General features: G+C 37.6%; 1 protein-coding gene across 1 annotated transcript in view; it reads right to left on the bottom strand.

Moving 5' to 3' along the window:
- DNAH14 (dynein axonemal heavy chain 14) overlaps nucleotides 1-23,731 on the bottom strand; it is a 376,422-nt gene that overhangs the window by 131,758 nt on the left and 220,933 nt on the right. Inside the window, exons 41-44 of the mRNA XM_074385260.1 lie at nucleotides 23,379-23,631; nucleotides 12,337-12,415; nucleotides 9,028-9,257; nucleotides 5,158-5,274 (exon numbers count right to left, since the gene is read on the bottom strand). Coding sequence (XP_074241361.1) covers nucleotides 5,158-5,274; nucleotides 9,028-9,257; nucleotides 12,337-12,415; nucleotides 23,379-23,631 — 679 coding nt within the window. The remainder of the gene's footprint in view (nucleotides 1-5,157; nucleotides 5,275-9,027; nucleotides 9,258-12,336; nucleotides 12,416-23,378; nucleotides 23,632-23,731) is intronic.

Genomic DNA, 23,731 nt, shown 5'->3' with positions numbered 1-23,731 from the left:
GTCACAATATACTCAATCATAAAAACTTACTAGTTCATTATGCTTAAAAGTCTTTCTATTCCTGAGAAAACTCCATTGATTATGTCCGGGAGTCCCCAGATGTCCTATGTGTTGAAGAACCAGTCATTTCTATTAAGTTAGAGTCATTCTGCAAGTCACTTTCATCACCCTAGAGCAGGTGTCCCCAAACTTTTTACACAGGGGGCCAGTTCACTGTCCCTCAGACCGTTGGAGGGCCGCCACATACTGTGCTCCTCTCACTGACCACCAATGAAAGAGGTGCCCCTTCCTGAAGTGCGGCGGGGGGCCGGATAAATGGCCGTTTGGGGACACCTGCCCTAGAGGATACTAAAGGAACTTTTAGCTGCTTAATAGAAATTCATGGATTTCCACTTTATAGCAGTTTTCCAGTGGTAGATACCCTAACTCTGAAGAGGTCAAAGCAGTGACACAGTTATGGTGGACTGGATGTATTCCCCTAATCTTTTATGTCCTCAATATATAATAATTTTTGGAAAAGTCTGCACGTCACAAAGCAATTTAAACATATATAAATAAGCCAAAATTGTTACAAGTGCCTGGGGTCTCTGCTAATCTCAGAAATTATCTCTTACTCATACTCTTTCTGACTTTTTGATGTGGACATTTAGTGCTATCAATTTTCCTCTTAAAATGCTTTAGTGTATCCCAGAGAGTCTGTCTTTACCTATTATTATATATATTTTTAATAGCAAATGGGCTCTTGGTCTTTTACTTTGATCTGTAAAGCCTCTTTATATATTAAGGAAACCAGCTCTTGTAATTTCTTTGGTGTTCTACGTCAGGGCTCTGGTTATTATATCTGACTGAGCTAGTCTGTCCTCATTACTTCCTGGCTACTCTTACTCTCTTACTGGTTTAACATTTCTGCATGGAATGTGGAATCAGCTTCTCCAGTCCTCACCATACCTATGGTGTGGTACATTTGTTGAGATTATCTTTACTTCATGGATTAGTTTAGGAAGAATTAACCCATTTGGGATAATAGCTTTTATCCAAGAACGTGGCATGCTTTTTTATTTCTATGTCTCAGGAACGTTTCCAAGTGTTCTTCATATTGATTTTGCATATTTCTCATTAAACTTCGTTTTCTGTATTCCATCTTTTAAAAATTTTGCTTTTGCCATTTTATTTATTTGCTTTTATTTTCTTACCCAGGCCTGCCCCAGCTGACCCCAAATCCATCCCACAGAAGTGAAGCCAATCTTGTAACGTTTACTTCTGGTCTTCTACCTTATTCTGGCAGCCACTGTGGTAACTTCTGTATGACCGACACATGCACATTAATTGTGCCTGCTTTTGCCACTTTAAATTGAGAGGGGAGAATCTCCCTCCCCATCTCCCTCCTGAACGCCTCCACCTCCTCCCTCTGGATGAGAAGGATAGTAAAAAGAGATAAAATACCAAAAAGCTTGAATTTGTGGTCAGGCGACTTGCTGATGCCACTGACCAGGCCATTAAGAGGCCCAAGGACTGGGAAGATGACTCCCTTTTTGGTTCCCAGTGTCTCTGCTATCCACAAGCCTTGAAAAAGTTGCAAAGAATGTATGCATCGCTACTGGCTGGAGCCAGGCACTGGGTCATGTCCTCCAAGCCCCCTCCTGGAAATACCTCTGCCAACTAATAATTTATTGCCTTTGTCTTGTTTCTGTAAGCCCCCTCCCCTGCCTGTTCCCACTGGTGCTGCATATGAACTAGCCAATCAACGCAGCCAAAGATTGTGAGGTCAAATGTCCAGCCAATGAACAATGACCAGTTTCACCTCAGTTTCCCCTTTAGTATTGTAAGCCTGTGAAAAAGAGAAGAAGCTGCTGCTTGGCGAGCTCATTCGTCTAGGCATTAGCCTCCCAAAGCTCCTGGTGGAATAAAAAGCCACTTCCTTTCTGAGTTCGGTGTTCCAGACATTTGTTGCACTGCCGCTGCTACTACAAAATAAGATATTTTCTTTCATTATTTACCTTGTAACTGGTTGTTTGTATATATGTGGAATATTTTTATATATTGTTTTGTAATTAGACTAAAACTAAATTCTTATTGTTTATAGCAGTTTTAAATCGATCCTTCAGTTTTCCAGATTTTTATTATAACTTATTCAAATAACTAAAATTTAATCATTTATTTTCCAAATTTCTATCTCTAATTCCTCTTTTTAATTGCATTGGCTAGTGTATAAAAAACAGCATTGAGTTAAAATATTGGATTTTAATGGTGATGTTTCAGGTATTTACCCTTAAGTAGACTCTGTTGTTGTTATCGAACTTTTAACTTCTGTTGTATTTTTCATTTCTAGAAGGTCTACTGATTCTTTTTCAAATTGTAGCAGTTTTTAATAGTTTCTCATGCTTTTCAGGTATTTTCAGTCCTTTTATTTCTTGAAAAATGGTAAGCATGGCTGTTTTAGAATATATACCTGGTAATTCCAATCATCCAAGTCTCATTAATTTGTGGCTGCAATCTTATTTCTGCTAATTATCTTTAAAGGGGTATTAAATGTGAAAACATTATTTGTAGGAAAAATATAAAGTGTAGGATAATACACTTAATAATAATAATAGTTCTGGTCTATAGAAAATATGTCCATTGGCTTCTAACTGGATGCTGGGAGACTACTGGGGGATTACCTTAATCACAGTTCAAGACTGGAGCTTCCTTAGATTATGTAGGATAGTGTATCTGGCCTCAGATTATGAGTACCTGGATATATAAGGGCTGGTTTAATCCAGTTCACCTTCACATAGAGAGTGCAGCCCTTCATTAGACCAGATTAAATTATATGTGTATGCATATGTGAGAAAGAGTAGAGGGAAGGAAGCTTTGATTTCTGTCATCCTCAATCCTTGAATGACCAACCTAATGATACAATGACTTGATTTGTTCAATCAAAATCACATGTAATTCTTTAAATGGATATTGTAGCCTCTATAATTTCTATAAAGGAGAATTTTTAGCACTCCTCATTGTGGATTGAACAATACTACAAAATTTACATTTAAACTCCTAAACATCAGTAGAAATCTAAATTAAAACAGACAACTCTTAATCTGCAAGCAAATGTTTCCTTCCAATAACTACTCCCCCATGAGAGCAAGAAAGAGAATTCTGTATCATGGCCTGTCACATCAATACTCAATATTGGGATCCATATATCAAACAGATTCTGGAAGAAAGAGCCTCATTTTTTCCCCCTTTGAGTTAGTTCCCTGTGCAAACCACCACACCAAAAGATCTTTTTTAAACATAGTTCTGATATTCAGTTCATTTTCCACTATTATACTCATTTTAATGGTGGCTACCATGAGGCCATTTGAGACAATGGGTTTGGGTGGGTACGTAATATCTCAATTTGATCTCTGCTGGTGAGCTGGCGGCTACCTAGTAGATACCATCTAATGTGAGGCTCTGGAGGAAAACTTAAGTCCACAGTCTTACCTTTTGATGTTTGCGGGATAGAAATAGGTAATATTTTTGAAACTATGAGAGCCCAATATACTGGATTCTGTCTAGATTATAGGCTTCAGGTAGAGAGTCTCCCTTACCTGACCTCTGTAATCTCTCATTTTTCCTTAAAAACTAGTTAGCTTTTATCTCAATTCATCTCTCTCTTACTCAACTTCAGTAAAAGTGATGAAAAGTAGCCAATTCACACCAACGTTTTTATCTTCCAGCCACCTTTCCTAGAGTTACAGTACATGGTTCATTGCTCAGATATCACAGCTAACAATTTTGCCATATTTTGGTCATGACATATAAAGGATCATCTGTATTCATCTGCAACATTGTGTCTTCACTGCCCAGCATCTGAATTTTAAGTCAGTGTCAGATATTTCAGGATTTTATATGTGACTGCATCATTTCTAGCTACTGAAATGTGTATTAATTATGATACAAGTTCTATCTGCTTTAACAAAGATCCAAATATAACCATGGCTTTTAAGGGTGGAATTTTATTCCTCTCTTATGTAACAGTCCATTGTCTATGTATCAGCTCCACAGTGTTAGAAATCCAGGATTCTTTTTTTGAAGCACATCTAGGATGTCCAATTTATCATATTGTGGTTTATCATGAAAAAAGTTATATGGTGACATTTAAATTTCTGGTACAGGTTTGAGTTTGAAAGCCAGGGAAGGTTTTAGTTACTTCTAAGATATTTGCCTGCAATTAGGGTAAACTGCAACCAGAGGAAGTAATGTTTTAGATTTGGAGAAAACAGCTTTGGTTTCCCATGTGAGTGATACACTAAGATGTGGAGTCACATGCAAATGATATTCAGTTATACTTTTCTATATAGTGGTAAAAAGCTAAGGCGATGAGTCAATATTAGCACTAACATATGAAATATAATTCAGAGCTTATAAACAAATATGATCACCGACTAATGTTTATTGTAACAAAATACTGAATAAAATAGCCTTGGCATTTCCAACAAAACTAAAAGTAGAATTAAAACTCTCTGGATGTTTTAGCATTCTGATAGCTCTAGTTGTTTGCTGTCAAAAACTCTTACAATCAACTCTGAAATCCTTTTATGAGAAATCTGACTTCAAAGCAATTCAGTTTGTATTTATTAAATTTCTAATATTTGCAAGAACTCTGTAAGAAGCTTGATTATTAGATTCCTGCCTCTGCCTTGAATTTCTACCAAGCTCTCAAAGTATAAAAAGTTTCCTTTTTCTGTTATATGTAGATGCAGAAGATTGGGAATAAAAACAATGTAGCATATATGGATATTTGTCAAACTATGATTATTCTTTTCTAATAAGCATTTTCATTTATATCTGTCAGTTTTTATATACATCTTTTTCACATTTTACAAGTAGTCCTTTCCATTTTCTTGTCTCGATAATCACAGCTAAGTGAAATAAATAGTGCTCTTTGGAAGACTTCCAGTGAGCTACAGCTTTACAATGTGCATTTGGTTCAATCAAATATATTCTAAATTTCTCAGAAAGTAATATTCAAATGTTATGTTTTTAAAGATACATTTTGTAAACATAGATCTAAACTGGTCTCTACACAAACTTACATTAGCCCTCAAAGTTGCTGATATAATTACTTTTATAAATAGAGTATTCCCAATATCCTAAAGTTACAAGTATGATTCTTATAATTATTCTTACCTTTTTGAATTAATGTCTGATCATAAGGAACTAAATCTGACCAAAGTATGAATTCACATTGCTGTATATCCACAAAATATTCAAAGATAGAACATTCGCCAGTTGGTAGGTTGATGCCTACAACCAAAAATGATAAATTCAACTAAGAAAGCAGTTCAGTTATGGAATGTTTCTCTAACCATGTAAACTTTCTATAAGAGATCTGATTGTTGAACCAGAAATAATAAGTATTCACCAAGGGTATATCCAACTGTATATAATAGGCCTGTTTTCCCTGCCAATCTTTAACGTATAAAAGTGAAGTTTCATTAACTTTTTGCCCTCTTTATATCCAGAAAGCAAGGTGAAGTAGGATCTGATATTCCTTGAAATCTTACCCCAAAGTTTTGATTATTACCATGTGTTTGGATGCAATTAAATGCCAGTAACATACTGACTGTGGTCAAACCAATATATCAGATAACTTTGATAGTTACTTGTAAATCACACTTACCTTTCCATTATAAAAGTAATACATTTTCTTAGTAGAAAACTCTGAAAATATCGAATAATAAAAGTAAACTAATTTAGCCATGGATTAACCATAGGTAATAACAGTATTAATATTTCATATATTATTTACCACTTGAATGGTAAATAAATCTTTGGAAAAGTACATATGCAAATTTTTACACTATTCTAAAAATTATGTTTCTTATTATATAGTTTTAAGAGTTCTTTATATATTCTGGATATGTCTTCATTTGATATAATTTATATATGTTCTTTGTGGCTTGTCTTATTAATTATTGCTATTCTTTTAATGGTTTGTTCTTCAGAGCAAATGTTTTAAATTTTTTTTCTCTTATAGATTATGCTTTCAGTGTTCTACTTAAGAACACTTTGTCTAACTGAAGGACACATAGGATTTTTTCTTGTGTTTCTTAATAATTTTATAATTTAGATTAGGTACAGTGGCTCATGCCTGTAATCCCTTCACTCTGAGAGGCCGAGGTGGGCAGATCACTTGAGGTCAAAAGTTTGAGACCAGCCTGGCCAACATGGTGTAACCCCATCTCTACTAAAAATACAAAAATTATCCAGGCGTGGTGGCAGGTGGCTGTAATTCCAGCTACTCGGGGGTCTGAGGCAGGAGAATCACTTGAACCTGGGAGGCAGAGGTTGCAGTGAACTGAGATTGTGCCATTGTGCTATAGCCTGGGCAACAAGAGCCAGACTCCATCTCAAAAAAAGAGAAGTTTATATTTTTACAATTTATATTTAGATCTATCATCCATTTAAAGTGTATAATATTACTCTGTCAAATTCCTTTTTTAAAACATATGAATGTTCAGTTGGCACAGTACCATTTGCTGATAAGACTATTCCACTCGTTAGCTTGGGCTTCCATAACAAAATATCAGACTGGGTGGCTTGATTTTTGTGTGTTCAAATTTTCTGCTCTTCTAAGGATGCCAGTCAGATTGGATTAAGGCCATACCTTCAAGCATCTCCCTTATCGAGCTCTCATACTCCTGGCAATGATATATCCACCCTAATTACTCCAAGGCTGGGTACCAGATAGCCAGGGACAGCCTTGTTCCCCAGAACTTGCTGAAATTATTCAAACTACCCAATCCCAAGCCCATTGACGCTGCCTTGCCCATTCCTTCCTGCAGAAACCACAATAAAGGTACTTGCCCGAAGTTTCCCTTTCTCCCTCTGCCTTGTGACTGACCCCAGTGCTTCCCTTCTGAGTGGCCCAATGTGTAGTGTTCTTTCTCTTCAGGAATCTGTGAGTATATCAAAACTGTAAAACCTTTTCCAGTTTCATTTTCTTTATCTGAGTCTGGCCATATCTCACCCAAGGGAATATGGTTAAAACAGCATGCCACATATGATCTCTGTTGTATACTCTTGTTTTCCTTTACAATCCCTTAAAAATATAAAAATAATTCTAGCTCACAGGCTGTACAGAAGTAGGCTACAAGCTGGAATTGCCTTACAGGTTGTAGTATGCTAATCCCTGGTTTAATTAAGTATCCATGCCTTTATTATGCATCCTTAATAATTAGAGAAATGTAGACTAAAACCACAGTGAGATACACTTTATACCCATTGGAATGGCCATAAATAAATGAGAAAGACAATGACAAATTGCCTCCAAATGTTGGGGAGGATTTGGAGAACAGGAAATATGTTCCTCTTTTTATTTACTTATTTTACTTATATATGTATTTATTTTTATTATACTTTAAGTTCTGGGATACAGGTACAGATTGCATAGGTTTATTACATAGGTATATATGTGCTGTGGTGGTTTGCTACTTCCACCAACCTGTCATCAAGGTTGTAAGCCACATGCATTAGGTTGTAGATGTGTGGTGTTATTTCTAAGGCCTCTGTGCTGCTCCAGTGGTCTATATATCTGTTTTGGTACTGGTATCATGCTGTTTTGGTTACTATAGCCTGGTAGTATAGTTTGAAATCAGGTAGTTTGATGCCTCCAGGTTTGCTCATTTTGGTTAAAACTGTCTTGGATATATGGGCTCTTTTTTGGTTCCATACAAAATTTAAAGTAGTTTTTTCCCCTAATTTTGTGAAGAAAGTCAATGATAGCTTGATGGGAATAGCACTGAATCTATAAATTACCTTGGGCAGTATGGCCATTTTCACGATATTGATTCTTCCTATCCATGAGCTTGGAAAGATTTTCCATTTGTTTATGTCCTCTCTCATTTCCTTGAGCAATGGTTTGTAGTCCTCCTTGAAGAGGTCCTTCACGTTCCTTGTAAGTTGTATTCCCAGGTATTTTATTCTCTTTGTAGAAATTGTGAATGGAGTTCACTCATGATTTGGCTCTCTGTTTGTCTATTACTGGTGTATAGGAATGCTTGTTATTTTTGCATATTGATTTTTTTTATCCTGAGACTTTGCTGAAGAGACTGAGACTCCCACACAATAATAGTGGGAGGCCAGGCACAGTAGCTGACACCTGTAATCCCAGCACTTTGGGAGGCCAAGGCAGGTGGATTACAAGGTCAGGAGCTTAAGACCAGCCTGGCCAACACGGTGAAACCCTATCTCTATAAAAATACAAAAAATTAGCTGGGTGTGGGGGCAGGCGCCTGTAATCTCAGCTACTTGGGAGGCTAAGGCAGGAGAATCACTTGAACCTGGGAGGTGGAGGTTGCAGTGAGTGGAGATAGCACCACTGCACTCCAGCCTGGGTGGCCTTCCAAAGTGCTGGGATTACAGGCATGGGCTACTGTACCCAGCCTAAAGAAAGAAAATTTTAAAAATAAATTTAGTGTAGCCTAAGTGTATAGTGTTGATAACGTCTACAGTAGTGTACAGTAATGTCGTAGGCCTTCACAGTCACTCACCACTCACTCAGTGACTCAGAACAACTTCCAGTCCTGCAAGTTCCATTCATGGTAAGTGCCCTATGCAGGTGTATCATATTTTAAATCTTTTATACTTAATTTTTACTGTATCTTTTCTATGGTTAGATATGTTTAGATGCACAAATACTAGTTTGTTGCCATGGCCTACAGTATTCAGTACAGTAACATGCTATATATATTTGTAGCCTTAGAGCAATAAGTTATGCCATATAGTCTAGGTGTGTAGTAGGCTACACTACCTAGGTTTGTTTAAGTTCACTGTTTGATGTTCACACAATGGAAAAATTCCCCAACAGCACATTTCTCAGAAAACATATCCCAGTTGTTCAGCAACGTATGACTAAAAACTCAAGCAGGTACATCAGATAAATCAGTAGGATTTGTATTTTTGATTTAAAAGATGAACCTAATCATTATAAGCCAAGCATAGTTTTAAATTAATATTTTAAAATAAGCATAATTATGATTTTTCCTCAGAACTTACCTACTTGTGAATTGCTTCCAAATAATTCATGAACAAGTTTGTCAAAATCATATGTTACTTTTGCAAGAGAATCAGGTTCAAAACTGGGACAAAATGATATATCCTCTTTATATTCATCTTCACGGTTTAAAGCTCCTCCAAATGCCCAAGTAAAGGCAAACACAAAAAGCTTCTGAATAATTTTTGTTAATTTATCAGGATTTTTCTCTAGATACCATGAATTTTCATCCCTAGGGTAGAGAGGTATGGAAGGGTGAAGGTTAACATTTTCAGAAAGTTTAGAAATAGAAAGTTATTTTAATATCATTTTAAAATTTTTGCAGTCTATCCATCTGACAAAGGTCTAATATCCAGAATCTACAAGGAACTTAAGCAGATTTACAAGAAAAAAACAAATAACCCCATTAAAAAATGGGCAAAAGACAGGACCAGACTCTTCTTAAAAGAGACATACATGTGGCCAAAAATAAAAACAAAAGAAAGCTCAACATCACTAATCAATAGAGAAATGCAAATCAAAACCATAATGAGACACCATCTCAGGCTAGTCAGAATGGTGATTACTAAAAAGTAAAAAAACAACAGATGCTGGCAAGGTTGCAAAGAAAAAAGAATGCTTTTACACTGTTGGTGGAAGTGTAAATTAGTTCAACCATTGTGGAAGACAGTGTAGTGATTCTTCAAAGATGTAGAGGCAGAAATATCATTTGACCCAGAAATCCCATTACTGGATATATATCCAAAGGAATATAAATCATTCTGTTATAAAGATAGATGCACATATACGTTCATCAAAGCACAATTCACAGTAGCAAAAATATGGAATCAACCTAAATGCCCATCAATGATAGACTGGATAGAGGAAATGCGGTACATTTACACCATGGAATACTATGCAGCCATAAAAAGGAATGAGATCATGTCCTTTGCAGGGACATGGATGGAGCTAGAGGCCATTATCCTCAGCAAACTAATGCAGAAACAGAAAACCACACTGTACATGTTCTCCCTTGAAAGTTGGAGCTGAAGGATGAGAACATATGGGCACATGGGCAGGGGAACAACACAAACCGGGGCCTGTCAGGGTGGTGGTTGTGGGAGGAAGAGCACCAGGAAAAATAGCTAATGGATCCTGGGCTTAATACCTAGGTGATGGGATCATCTGTGCAGCAAACAGCTATGGCACACATTTACCTATGTAACAAATCTGCATGTCCTGCACATGTTTTCCTGAACTTAAAATAAGAGTTCAACACTTCATGAAGATTAATAGTAGGGATAACTAATTTAGATTGTGGGAATCAGGGAAGGTCTCTTTGAATAAGTAACCATTAATTGAGACCAAAGAATGGGTGACATTTGGCAAAATATAGGAGGAAGAACATCTTGGGCAGAAGGAATTCATGTGCCAAGACCATAAAAAGGATCATGGCTTTGTTGAGCAAAGCTTTTTAGGCTGTGCCAAGATTTTTTTTTCTTCTACTCTGAGAGTAATGGGAAGTCTTAAATCTCTACAAAAGAGAAAAATATTTTAAATTATATTTTAAAAAGATTGACTCTTGCATATAGGTACCAAGAGACCTGTTCAAGTATATTAATCATAATACTATTGTTAATAACAAGAATTGAAAATCTAAATGTTTACCAATGGATAAATAACCTGTGATACACACACACACACACACACACACACACACACACACATACACACATTTGTGTGTGTGTGTGTATACATATATATATGGATATATATTTCTCCCCTTGCTCCCACCTCCTGACAGGCCCTGGTGTGTGTGTGTGTGTGTGTGTGTTTGTGTGTGTGTGCATGTGCGCGCCTGTCTGTACTGTGATATATCCATATATCCATATCACAGTATATATATATAATGACAGTGGACCAGTAGGCAGCAGTGAAAAGGAATGAATAATAGCTGTATTCACAATGGGCTAAACAGATGTAATATTGAATAAAAGATACAAGTGACAGAAGGTCATACAGGATGATTTCATTTATTTAAAATTCAAAAACACACAAAGCTAAAAAGTATTATTTGGAAATATATTAATAAGTACGAAATCCAGGATAGTTGTTATCAGATAATGGTATATCCTGAGGTCTAGGAGGGAATACAGAGGACCTCAAAAATAAAATAAGGTTGGGCGTGGTGGCTCATGCCTGTAATCCCAACACTTTGGGAGGACAAGGTGGGCAGATCATGAGGTCAAGAGATAGAGACCATCCTGACCAACATGGTAAAACCCCATCTCTACTAAAAATAAAAAAATCAGCCAGGTGTGGTGTTGCGTGCCTGTAGTCCCAGCTACTCGGGAGGCTGAGGCAGGAGAATCACTTGAACCTGGGAGGCGGAGGTTGTAGTGAGCCCAGATGGTGCCACTGCACTCCAGCCTGGTGTCGGAGTAAGAATGCATCTCAAATAAATAAATAAATAAAATAAAATAAAATAAAATAATGTGTTTTTTATGGCTGAGTGGTATATATATATGGGTGATTATGGTATTGTTATGTACATCTTATATATATTTTATAAATACTCTTTTTTGACTACTCACTGTTTAATAAAAATTTAATCTCTTGTTACATTGAGAATGAGCAGGAAAAATTGGGGAAACCAATTAGAAGCTATTGCAAACAGTATAGGCAAGAAATGATGGAGGTTTGGGTTAGGATGCCATAATCATCGAGATGTAGGTAAGTGAGTAGATTTTAAGGCAGAACTGACAGGCAGAATAGAAACCACAAGTGAATGTTTTATCACTCAAAAGCAAATGTGATATGAATGTCTTAAGGACTCATAGCAAGATGCCCAACAGTGTCTCTTCTACCCTACAAAAGGGCTGAAGAAATGTAGAAGTAAAAATTTACATTGCTATAATTTATTGAGCTCTTATTATGTACTAGGCTCTATTCTGGATACCTAACATATCACATTATGATTCCAGTTTTATAAATAAAAAAAATAAAAGTTTAAAACATGTAGTAACAAGTTCAACAGCTCATAAATGGCAGATTATAAAATAAATTTATGTCAATTTTATTCCTTTCTCAAATATGTATAGAGGCTAAACAAATGTATTCCTGTAATACATATTACTTCAAAATGTAGCATAAAATCTGGTGATCTTATATTAGCTATACAAAAGACTCTAAGTTGAAATAAAATAAATTTAAGTAGATTTTGATACTATGAAATCACAAAAGTATTGGTTTACTGAGAAGTAATCCTGTGCGTATTTGAGGGTTTGGCACCTAATGGTTATTAAAATGTGTTTTGAAGGAATGTAATTTACCTTTCTTCTATAGCCTTGAGTGTGACAGAATCTCTTTGAGAATTTGCCTCCTTAGATGATGTGTCATTCAAATCATCACCTTAAAAAACAAAGAATATTTTTCCACAATTAACAACAGATCTAAAATTTATCTGGTTAACTAATGAGGTTTAACCCTTAACATTATTTAGTTAGTGAATTATCATAGAAGGACAACTTTATTTCACGTATAGTATCTGAGAGTTACCTTATCAGAACAAAATGGGATTAGAGGAACAGAGAATATTCTTACATTGTCAGAACTGATTTTTATTTATTTGAAGCATAAAGCTGCATAAATCTGTTCTTTATTCTAGTTTATCCTTTTTTATAAGATTGATAGTTCCAAAATGTAAGCTTTGAAAAATTAAAGTGACTACCGCCAAATATGGTACATATTACAAGCTAAACAATAAATGGGCCCTCATAAAGCAGGGCGATAAGGAAAGAAGCTGCATGTTTTCAAGTAACGAATTTATTAAAACAAATATTCAGCTGGGGCATGTTAGGCAGATTGTAGCCATCCCCTTTCTCTCCCATTACTCATCTTTTTTGTCCAACTCATCCACTCCACAGAGAAACACAAAGAGTAATTATTCATTCTTCCTGGTAGCTTATTTTTATTTTATAATAGTTGTTGTTGGCAGCAAGAATTTCAAGCCAGCTTGCTGGGCTTTTTGGGGTGGGAGCCACTGAACTAGACCACTTGGCTGTGTGGCTTCAGCCCCCTTTCTAGGGGAGCAAACCGTTCTGTCTCATTGGTGCTCCAGGTCCTACTGTGGTAAAGAAAAAAACCCAAAAACCAAAAACCAAAAACCAAAAAACTCCTGCAGCTAGCTTGGTGTCTGCCATAACAGCCACCCAGTTTTGTGCTGGAAACCCAGGGCCCTTGTGGTGTAGGCACCTGAGAGAATCTCCTGGTCTGCAGGTTGTGAAGACTGTGGGAAAAGTATCTGGGCCAGAATGCACTGTGCCTCACAGCACAGTCCCTCACAGCTTCCCTTGGCTAGGGAAGGGAGTTCCTCAGCTCCTTGTGCTTCCCTATGAGGAAATGCCCCACCCTGCTTCTGCTTACCGTCTGTGGGCTGCGCCCCACTGTCTAACCAGTCCCAATGAGATAAGCCAGATACCTTAGCTGGAAATGCAGAAATCCCCATCTTCTGTGTTGATATCGCTGGGAGCTGCAGACTGATGTTCCCATTTGGTCATCTTGCCCAGGTGGGATGGTATGCATTCTATTATTATTCTGAGGCTTGCTCTAACATATTAAGATCTATACTTATGTTTATTTCTCCCTGTCACTTTTTAAACTTTATTTCTGTATTTTTCCTAGAACAATGCAAGTATGTTTCTTGGAACTACTATCTCCCTCCTTTTCTTCCCACCTTATGTTGGACTTGTCTAGAATTTTAGTTCTGGATTGTTATGTATATACTTTTGAGAAGTGTGTTCTTTGCTTACTGCAATTGTATTGTTTTACTAAATTATTTAATCATACTTAATGTCTATATCTCATAATTTTCCTTGATTTATTTCTTACAGTAGTGATGTACTTTTTCCAAAAGTATTTTCTGAGCTGTTCTTTGACGTTAAACCTTCCTAGACTTTGTATATCTGAAAATACATTGATTTCTCATGCTTAAATCATATATTAGCTGAACATAAAACACTTTAAAAATAGTACTCTATTTATTCTTGAACCATATTGATATTAAGAAATCTTGTGTTAATCTTCTCTTGATATTCTGTTGTCTTTCTCACTCTGAAATTTCTTAGGATTTTTCTTTAATCTTAGCTATTAATAAATTGATGTTGAACTTATATATACAGAATAAATTATTTATTTGCTGAAAAATGCCATGCCTGAGGCTCAGGTGCACAGAGCCTGCCTTAAAATGAGGCTATAACATGAGAACCTGGAAATCTCCCGTTCTCACTATGAGCCTTGAACCAAGTAACAGACAACAGCAATCTATTGTCAGGAAACTTATAGAAGCATGGAAAATTTGAAGTCTGTGGTGCACTGAAGGTAACTATAGTGGCAATAAAAGCCAAACCTAGGTCAATATTGACTCAATTCACTGTGCCACTACCTGAACAATCTGGCAGAAGAAAAAGTATACCCATTTTGAGACATAAGTACTGTATAACTCAGTCTCTAATTTCTTTTTTAAATAATATCTAGTAGTCAACTAAAATTATGCAACAGAAAAATAAGCAAGATTAAGAAAAGTCATGTTACCAAGAGATAAAGCAGTTGGGAGAACAGACCCAGAGATGGCTGAGATGTTGAAATTATCAGACAGAAATTTTTTTTTAAAAAAACTATGATTAAAATGTAGAAGATCTAATGTCAATGGCAGAAATCATTCATGGACACAGAGAGAATTCCAGCAGAGCAATGAAAACTATAAAAAAGATCAAATGGAAATGCTGGAAATAAAAACCACAATATCAGTTATGAGAATTCTTTCAATGGGCTTATAGCAGACTGTGTGTAGCAGAGCAAAGAATCACTAAATTAGAAGACAAGTCAATAGAAATCCAAACAGAAACACAAAGAGAAACAACAAACAAAAAAGAGAACATCTGAGAAGGGAGTGGCCAAGATGGCTGAATAGGAACAGCTCCAGAGCACATTTCCCAGCAAGAGCAATGCAGAAGGCAAGTGATCTCCATATTCCCAGCTGAGGTACCAGATGCATCTCAATGGGACTGGCTGGACAGTGGGTGTAGGCCAAGGAGGGTGAGCTGAGGCAGGGTGGGGCGCTGCCTCACCTGGGAAATGCAACAAGCTGGAGGACACCCCCATCCCGATGGAGGCCATCAGGGGCTTTTCCAGCCACTCTAGCACTTTTCCCGCAGTCTTTATAACCCACAGACCAGGAGATTCCCACCCGCTGGCTGACAAGCTCTGCGGGTTTCCAGCATGGCTGTTTCAGCTGGCACTGTGGGTTTCCAGCACAAGAAGCTGCATAAATCTAGGTGGCCATTTTAATTGGTGCCTGGAACACCTGGGTGACAGAGCCACCCATTCACCTGAAAAAGAGGGGGCTGAAAGCCAGAAGCCAGGTGATCTGGCTTGGTGGGTCCCACCCCCACAAAGACCAGCAATCTGAAACACACTGGCTTGAGAGTTTCACAGCCAGTGCAGCAGTTTGAGCTTGATCTAGTGGGTGGAGGTCCATGGGGTACAGGGCATCCACCGTTACTGAGGCAGTTCGTCATTACGGAGACAGTTCTAACTCTACCCGTTTAAACAAAACTGCAAGGAAGTTTACATGGCAGCCAGGCAGAGCCCGTGGCAGCTCAGCAATGCCTCTGTGGGCAGACTGTGACGAGACTCCCTTCTTGTTGGGCAGGGCATCTCTGAAAAAAGACAACAGCACATCAGGGACTTATAAATAAAGCCCCTTCTTCCTGAGACAGAGCTTCTGGAAAAAGAGGTGGTTGTGAGTTCCACTATAGCAGACTTAAACATCCCTGCCCAAAAGCTCTGAATGGAACAACAGAGCTCCCAGTACAGCATCTGAACTCTAATGAGGGACAGACTGCCTCCTCAAGCAGTTCCCTGACCCCTGTATATCCAAACAGGTGCCTCATAAAGAAGAGCTCTGGCTGACATCTGGCGGGTACCCTTTTGGGATGAAGATACCAGACAAAGGAAGAGGCAGCAACCCTTGCAGTTCTGCAGCCCCCATGGGTAATTCCCAGGCAAGCACGGTCTGCAGTGGACCGCCAGAAGTTCTGCAGCAGAGGGGCCTGTTAGAAGGAAAACTAAAAAATGGAAAGAAATAGCTTCAACATCAACAGAAAGGATATCCACTCAGAGACCCCATCCAAAAGTCACCAACTTCAAAGACCAAAGATAGATAAATCCACAAAGATGGGAAGAAACCAGTGCAAAAAGGATGATTTCACCAAAAACCAGAACACCTCTCCTCCTCCAAGGAATCACACCCCTCACCAGCAAGGGAACAAAACTGCATAGAGAATGAGTTTGATGAATTGAGAGAAGCAGGCTTCAGAAGGTGGGTAATAACAAACTTCTGTAAGCTGAAGGAACATGTTCTAACCCCATGCAAAGAAACTTGAAAAAAGGTTAGACAAAATGTTAACTAGAATAACCAGCTTAGAGAAGAACATAAATGACTGGATGGAGCTGAAAAACTCAGCACGAGCGCACTTTGTGAAGCATACACAAGTTTCAATAGCCAAATTGATCAAGCAGAAGAAAAGATATCAGAGATTGAAGATCAACTCAATGAAATAAAATGAGAAGGCAAAATTAGAGAAAAAAGAGTGAAAAAAAAAATGAACAAAGCCTCCAAGAAATATGGGATTATGTGAAAAGACCTAATTTACATTTGATCAGTGGACCTGAATGTGATGGGGAGAATGAATCCAAGCTGGAAAACACTCTTCAGGATACTATCCAGGAGAACTTCCCCAACCTAGCAAGGCAGGCCAACTTTCAAATACAGGAAATATAGAGAACACCACAAAGATATCCCTCAAGAAGAGCAACCCCAAGGCACATAATCATCAGATTCGATTCACCAAGGTTGAAATGAAGGAAAAAATGCTAAGGGCAGCCAGAGAGAAAGGTTGGGTTACCCACAATGGCAAGCCCATCAGACTCACAGCAGATCTCTCAGCAGAAACCCTACAAGCCAGGAGAGAGTGGGGGTCAATATTCAACATCCTTAAAAAAAAAAAAAAACTTCAACCCAGAAGTTCATATCCAGCCAATCTAAGCTTCATGAGTGAAGGAGAAATAAAGTCCTTTACAAACAAGCAAATGCAGAGAGATTTTATCACCACCAAGCCTGCCTTGCAAGAGCTCCTGAAGGAAGCACTAAACATGGAAAGGAACAACCTGTACCAGCCACTGCAAAAACATATCAAATGGTGAAGACCATTGACACAATGAAGAAACAGCATCAATTAATGGGCAAAGTAATCAGCTAGTATCAAAATGGCAGGATCAAATTCACACGTAACAATATTAACCTTAAATGTAAATGGGTTACATGCCCCAATTAAAAGCAAAGATTGGCAAACTGGATAAAAAGTCAAGACCCATCGGTGTGCTGTATTCAGGAAATCCATCTCACAAGCAAAGACATGCACAGACTCAAAATAAAGGGATGGAGGATCAAAGCAGGGGTTGCAATCCTAGTCTCTGATAAAACAAACTTTAAACCAACAAAGATCAAAAGAGACAAAGAAGGGCATTACATAATGGTAAAAGGATCAATGCAACAAGAAGAGTTAACTAACCTAAATATATAGGCACCCAGTACAGGAGCACCCACATATATAAAGCAAATTCTTAATGACCTACAAAGAGACTTAGATTCCCACACAGTAATAGTGGCATACTTTAACACTCCACTGTCAATATTAGACAGTTTGATAAGTCAGAAAATTAACAAGGATATTCAGGACTTGAACTCAGATCTGGACCAAGTGGACCTAACAGACATCTATAGAACTCTGCACCCCAAATCTACAAAATATGTATTCTTCTCAGCACCACATTGCACTTACTCTAAAATTGACCACATAGTTGGAAGTAAATCACTCCTCAGCAAAGAACAGAAATCATAACAACCAGTCTCTCAGACCACAGTACAATCAAATTAGAACTCAGGATTAAGAAACTCACTCAAAACCGCACTACTACATAAAAACTCAACAACCTGCTCCTGAATGACTATTGGATAAATAATGAAATGAAGGCAGAAATAAAGATGTTCTTCAAAACCAATGAGAATGAAGACACAACGTACCAAAACATCTGGGACACATTTAAAGCAGTGTCTAGAGGGAAATTTGTAGAAAAAGTGAGGAAAGATCTAAAATTGACACCCTATTGTCAAAATTAAAAGAACTAGAGGAGCAAGATCAAACAAATTCAAAAGCTAGCAGAAGACAAGAAATAACTAAGATCAGAGCAGAACTAAAGGAGATAGAGACACAAAACGCTTTAAAAAAAATCAATAAATCCAGGAGCTGGTATTTTGAAAAGATCAACAAAACAGATACACTGCTAGCCAGACTAATAAAAAAGAAAAGAGAGAATAATTGAGTCAATGCAATAAAAAATGATAAAAGGAACATCACCACCGATTCCACAGAAATAAAAACTACCATCAGAGATAACTACAAACAACTCTATGCACATAAACCAGTAAGTCTAGAGCAGGCGTCCCCAAACTTTTTACACAGGGGGCCAGTTCACTGTCCCTCAGACCGTTGGAGGGCCGCCACATACTGTGCTCCTCTCACTGACCACTAATGAAAGAGGTGCCCCTTCCTGAAGTGCAGCGGGGGGCCGGATAAATGACCTCAGGGGGCCGCATGCGGCCCGTGGGCTGTAGTTTGGGGATGCCTGGTCTAGAGGAAATGGATAAATTTATGGAGACTTACACCCTCCCAAGACTAAACCAGGAAGAAGCTGAATGCCTGAATAGACAAATAACAAAGTCTAAAGTAGAGGCAGCAATTAATAGCCAACTGACTCAAAAAAGTCCAGGCCCAGATAGGTTCACAGCCAAATTCTACCAGATACATAATGAGGAGCTGGTACCCTTCTCTCTGAAATTATTCCAAACAATACAAAAAGAGGGAATCCTCCCTGACTCATTTTATGAAATCAACATCATCCTGATACCAAAACCTGGCAGAGATACAATTAAAAAACAAAAATTCAGGCTAACATTCATGATGAACATCCATGCAAAAATCTTCAACAAAATACTAGCAAACCAAATGCAACAGCACATCAAAAAACATATCCACCATGATCAAGTAGGCTTCATCCTGAGGATGCAAGGCTGGTTAAACATACACAAATCTATAAACATATTCCATCACATAAACAGAACCAAAGACAAAAACCACATGATTATCTCAATACATGCAGAGAAGGTCTTGGACAAAATTCAACAGTGCTTTATGCTAAAAACTCTTAACAAACTAGGTATTGATGGAATGTATCTCAAAATAATAAAAGCTATCTACGACAAGCCCACAGCCAATATCATACTGAATGGGCAAAAACTGGAAGCATTCCCTTTGAAAACTGGCACTAGACAAGGGTGCCCTCTCTCACCACTCCTATTCAACACAGTATTGGAAGTTCCAGCCAGAGCAATCAGGCAAGATAAAGAAATAAACGGTATTCAATTGGAAAAGAGGAAGTCAAATTGTTTCTATTGGCAGATGACATGATTGCATATTTAGAAGACCCCATCATATCAGCCCCAAATTTCCTTAAGATGATAAGTAACTTAAGCAAAAGTCTCAGGATACAAAATCAATGTGCAAAAATCACAAGCATTTCTATACACTAATAACAGACAAACAGAGCCAAATCATGAATAAACTCCCATTTCTACAAAGAGAATAAAATACATAGGAATACAACTAACAAAGAACGTCAAGGACATCTTCAAGGAGAACTACAAACTACTGCTCAAGAAAAGAAGTGAGGATACGAACAGATGAAAAAGCATTCCATGATCATGGTTAGGAAGAATCAATATCAGGAAAATGGCCATACTGCCCAAAGTAATTTATATATTCAATGCTATTCCCATCAAGCTATCATTGACCTTCTTCACAGAACTGGGGAAAAAAAAAACATTTTAAATTTCATGTGGAACCAAAAGAGAGCCCACATAGCCAAAACAATCCTAAGCAAAAAGAACAAAGCCAGAGGCATCACATTACCTGATTTCAAACTATACTACAAGGCTACAGTAATCAAAACAGCATGGTACTGGTACCAAAACAGAGATATAGACGAATGGAACAGAACAGAGGCTCTGGAGGCAACACCACACATCTACAACCATCTGATCTTTGACAAACCTGACAAAAACAAGCAATGGGGAAAGGATTCCCTGTTTCATAAATGATAGTGGAAAAACTGGCTAGCGGTGTGCAGAAAGCAGAAACTGGACACCTTCCTGACACCTTACACTAAAATTAACTCCAGATGGATTAAAGACTTAAACATAAGACCTAACACTATAAAAACCCTAGAAGAAAATCTAGGCAAAACCATTCAGGACATAGGCATAGACAAGGACCTCATGACTAAAACACCAAAAGTATTGGCAACAAAAGCCAAAACAGACAAATGGGATCTAGTTAAATTTAAGAACTGCTGCACAGCAAAAGAAACAATCATTAGAGTGAACTGGCAACCAACACAATGGGAAAAAATATTTGCAATCTACCCATCTGACAAAGGGCTAATATCCAGAACACACAAAGAACTAAAGCAGATTTGCAAGAAAAAAACAAACAACTTCATCAAAAAGTGGGCAAAAGATATGAACAGACATTTTTCAAAAGAAGACATTTATGTGGCCAACAAACATATGAAAAAATGTTCATCACTGGGCATTAGAGAAGTACAAATAAAAACTACATTGAGATACCATCTCATGCTGGTTAGAATGGTGATCATTAAAAACTCTCGAGACAGATGCTGGAGAGGATGTGGAAAAACAGGAACACTTTTACACTGTTGGTGGGAGTGTAAATTAGTTTAACCACTGTGGAAGACAGTGTGGCAATTCCTCAAGGATCTAGAAATAGAAATTCCATTTGACTCAGCAATCCCATTACTGGGTATATATCCAAAGGATTATAAATCAATCTATTATAAAGACACATGCACATGTATGTTCATTGCAGCTATGTTTACAATAGCAAAGATGTGGAACCAAGCCAAATGCCCATCAGTGATAGACTGGATCAAGAAAGTGTGGCACATATACACCATGAAATACTACATAGCCATAAAAAAAGGGTAAGTTCACGTCCTTTGCAGGGACATGGATGAATCTGGAAACCATAATTCTCAGCAAACCGACACAAGAACAGAAAACCAAACACCACATGTTCTCACTCATAAGTGGGTGTTGAACAATGAGAATACATGAACACAGGGAGGGAAACATCACATACTGGGGTCTGTTGGGGGGTGGGGGCCTGGGGATGAATAGCAGTGGGTGCGGATGTTGCAGAGGGATAACATTAGGAGAAATACCTAATATGGGTCATGGGGGATGGAGGCAACAACCACCATGGCATGTGTATACCTATGTAACAATCCTACGAGATCTACACATGTAACCCAGAACTTAAAGTAAAATTTAAAAAAAAGAACAGAACATCCAAGAGCTGTAGGAAAATACATAACATTTCTAGCTGTGGGTTTTTGCTTTTTATCATGTTTAATACTCCAGGATCCTATTCAATTTTAGGTCTTACATTTTCTCTAATTCTCTGAACTCCTAGGCAATTATTTCCTGAAACATTTCTTCCCCTCTATTTATTTTTACTATCTCTTTCTGAAGGTTCTGTTATACGAATGTTAATCTTTTAATTTTTATTCATCTTTCAATTATATACACATATTTCTGTATTATACAAACACATTTGTTGCATAATACATTATAACCTCTTTAGCTCTTCCTGTTTCATTCTGAGAATCCGCTGATTGTTGTTCTAGCTCTCACTAATCTGTTATACAGCTAACCAATCCAGCATTCAACCCATTTATTATGTTATTTTAACTCATATATATATACACACACTTCATTTCTTACCTCCAGGTTTGTCTTTTTTTTTTTCTTCTGATTCTTCTTGCTTTGTTTTTTAGTACTGCAACTTTCCTGGATTGCACTTCTAATGAATTTAGAAGTGTGAATCTGGGGAGGGAGTGGTCACTCTTCAAAGCAGGTCACTTGTGTGTTAACAATCTGTATCTACTCTGGCACTGTCCTTTTTCTAAGTGTGTTCTCTATTTTTTAATCATCTTGGCATTAAGAGTTGAAATGGGGTGGCAGTAGGAGAAAGTATGTTTTTACCTGCTCCCAAACCTAGTTAGGCTTCTCTGCCAAAAGGACAATTTGTTGCTTCCACTGGCAGTGTTAGCACTGGCAAAGGGATGAACAATAGCCCATTCAGAGTTGAGCGGATAGGAAAAGTACAAACCTAAATGTTTTCTTCCACTTTCTCTCTTATTCATGGCATCCAGGGTTGTTCAGCGTTGCTGCTTCCTCTTTTTGGGATCTACCCATTTTATGGTCACCTTAGGGATTTTTAACAATTTCTATATTGGTTTAGTGAGGCCGAAATTGGTTTCAGAGAGAGAACTGGGATCCCGTGCTAATTTGCCATCTTACCAAAAACTGCGTAAAACAAGAATCTGAATGTAGGGATTCTGACTATAGAGATAATACCAATATCTTATCAAAAATATTACATGCTTTTCTGAATCGGTATATCCCTCCTTACATGTTTTACTGCTTTTCATGATTATGCCTTTGTGTAGTTATAACTTACACCTGGAATTCTGAAGTTGTTGTTGTTGTTTTTACTATTCCTAACTTTAAGAATCTTTAAAATACAGCAAAAATGGCTGGGCGTGGTGGCTCACACCTGTAATCCCAGCACTTTGAGAGGCCGAGGTGGGTGGATCACAAATTCAGGAGTTCTAGACCAGCCTGACCAACATGGTGAAACCCCGTCTCTACTAAGAATACAAAAATTAGCTCGGCATGGTGTTGCGTGCCTATAATCCCAGCTACTTGGGAGGCTGGGGCAAGAGAATCACTTGAACTTGGGAGGCGGAGGTTGCAGTGAGCTGAGATTGCACCATTGCACTCCATTTTGGGCAACAAAGTGAGATTTTTGTCTCAGAAAAACAAACAAACAAAAAACAGCAAAAACATTCTTCTTTAATAGAGACCCTCTAATGGTTCTTATAATCATTTTTCCTGTGATCCTGCAACACTTATGTATGATACTAATTTAACTTCTGATATGTTCTTCTGTAAATGAGTTTTAGTTTGTTCCATGGGTATGTCTGCTGTTGGTCCAAATAGACTAAAAATGCCTGCTCTTCAAGAAAATTTCTAAAATCTAATGGAAGGTGATAAATTGGCATTGGCTAGCTAAGATCTATCATTGATATGACTTAGAGAAAAAAAACTTACTTTGTTCAAACCCTCCATTTTTACCCATGAAGTCAAAGAAAGCATCAAGAATTCTGCAGAGGGTTATGACGATTGTTACGTCTTGCACAGGATATGGTTGAAATTTCTGATGATTCTTTATAAATTGTAGTCCATCTGTAATACTATTTTTAATCATGAATTCAAGACAATCCAATCCTGATTGACATATAATTTTAGAAGTTTTCAAAAGCCATGACTTAATGTAAGGCTCCCATCCCAGATCAACAGGATCCTAATAATAAAAAGGAAAATATAATCTTATGTAAATAAACAAAAATATGGTATCCTCCTACTTTCTTATTCTCCTTTTACTTCACCACTGCCCCTGACAA

Source organism: Saimiri boliviensis, chromosome 14 (genome assembly GCF_048565385.1).
Source record: "Saimiri boliviensis isolate mSaiBol1 chromosome 14, mSaiBol1.pri, whole genome shotgun sequence".
Taxonomy (NCBI): Eukaryota; Metazoa; Chordata; class Mammalia; order Primates; family Cebidae; genus Saimiri; species Saimiri boliviensis.
Note: the sequence above shows the minus strand (reverse complement) of the source record. Positions and strands in the feature narration are given on the sequence as shown.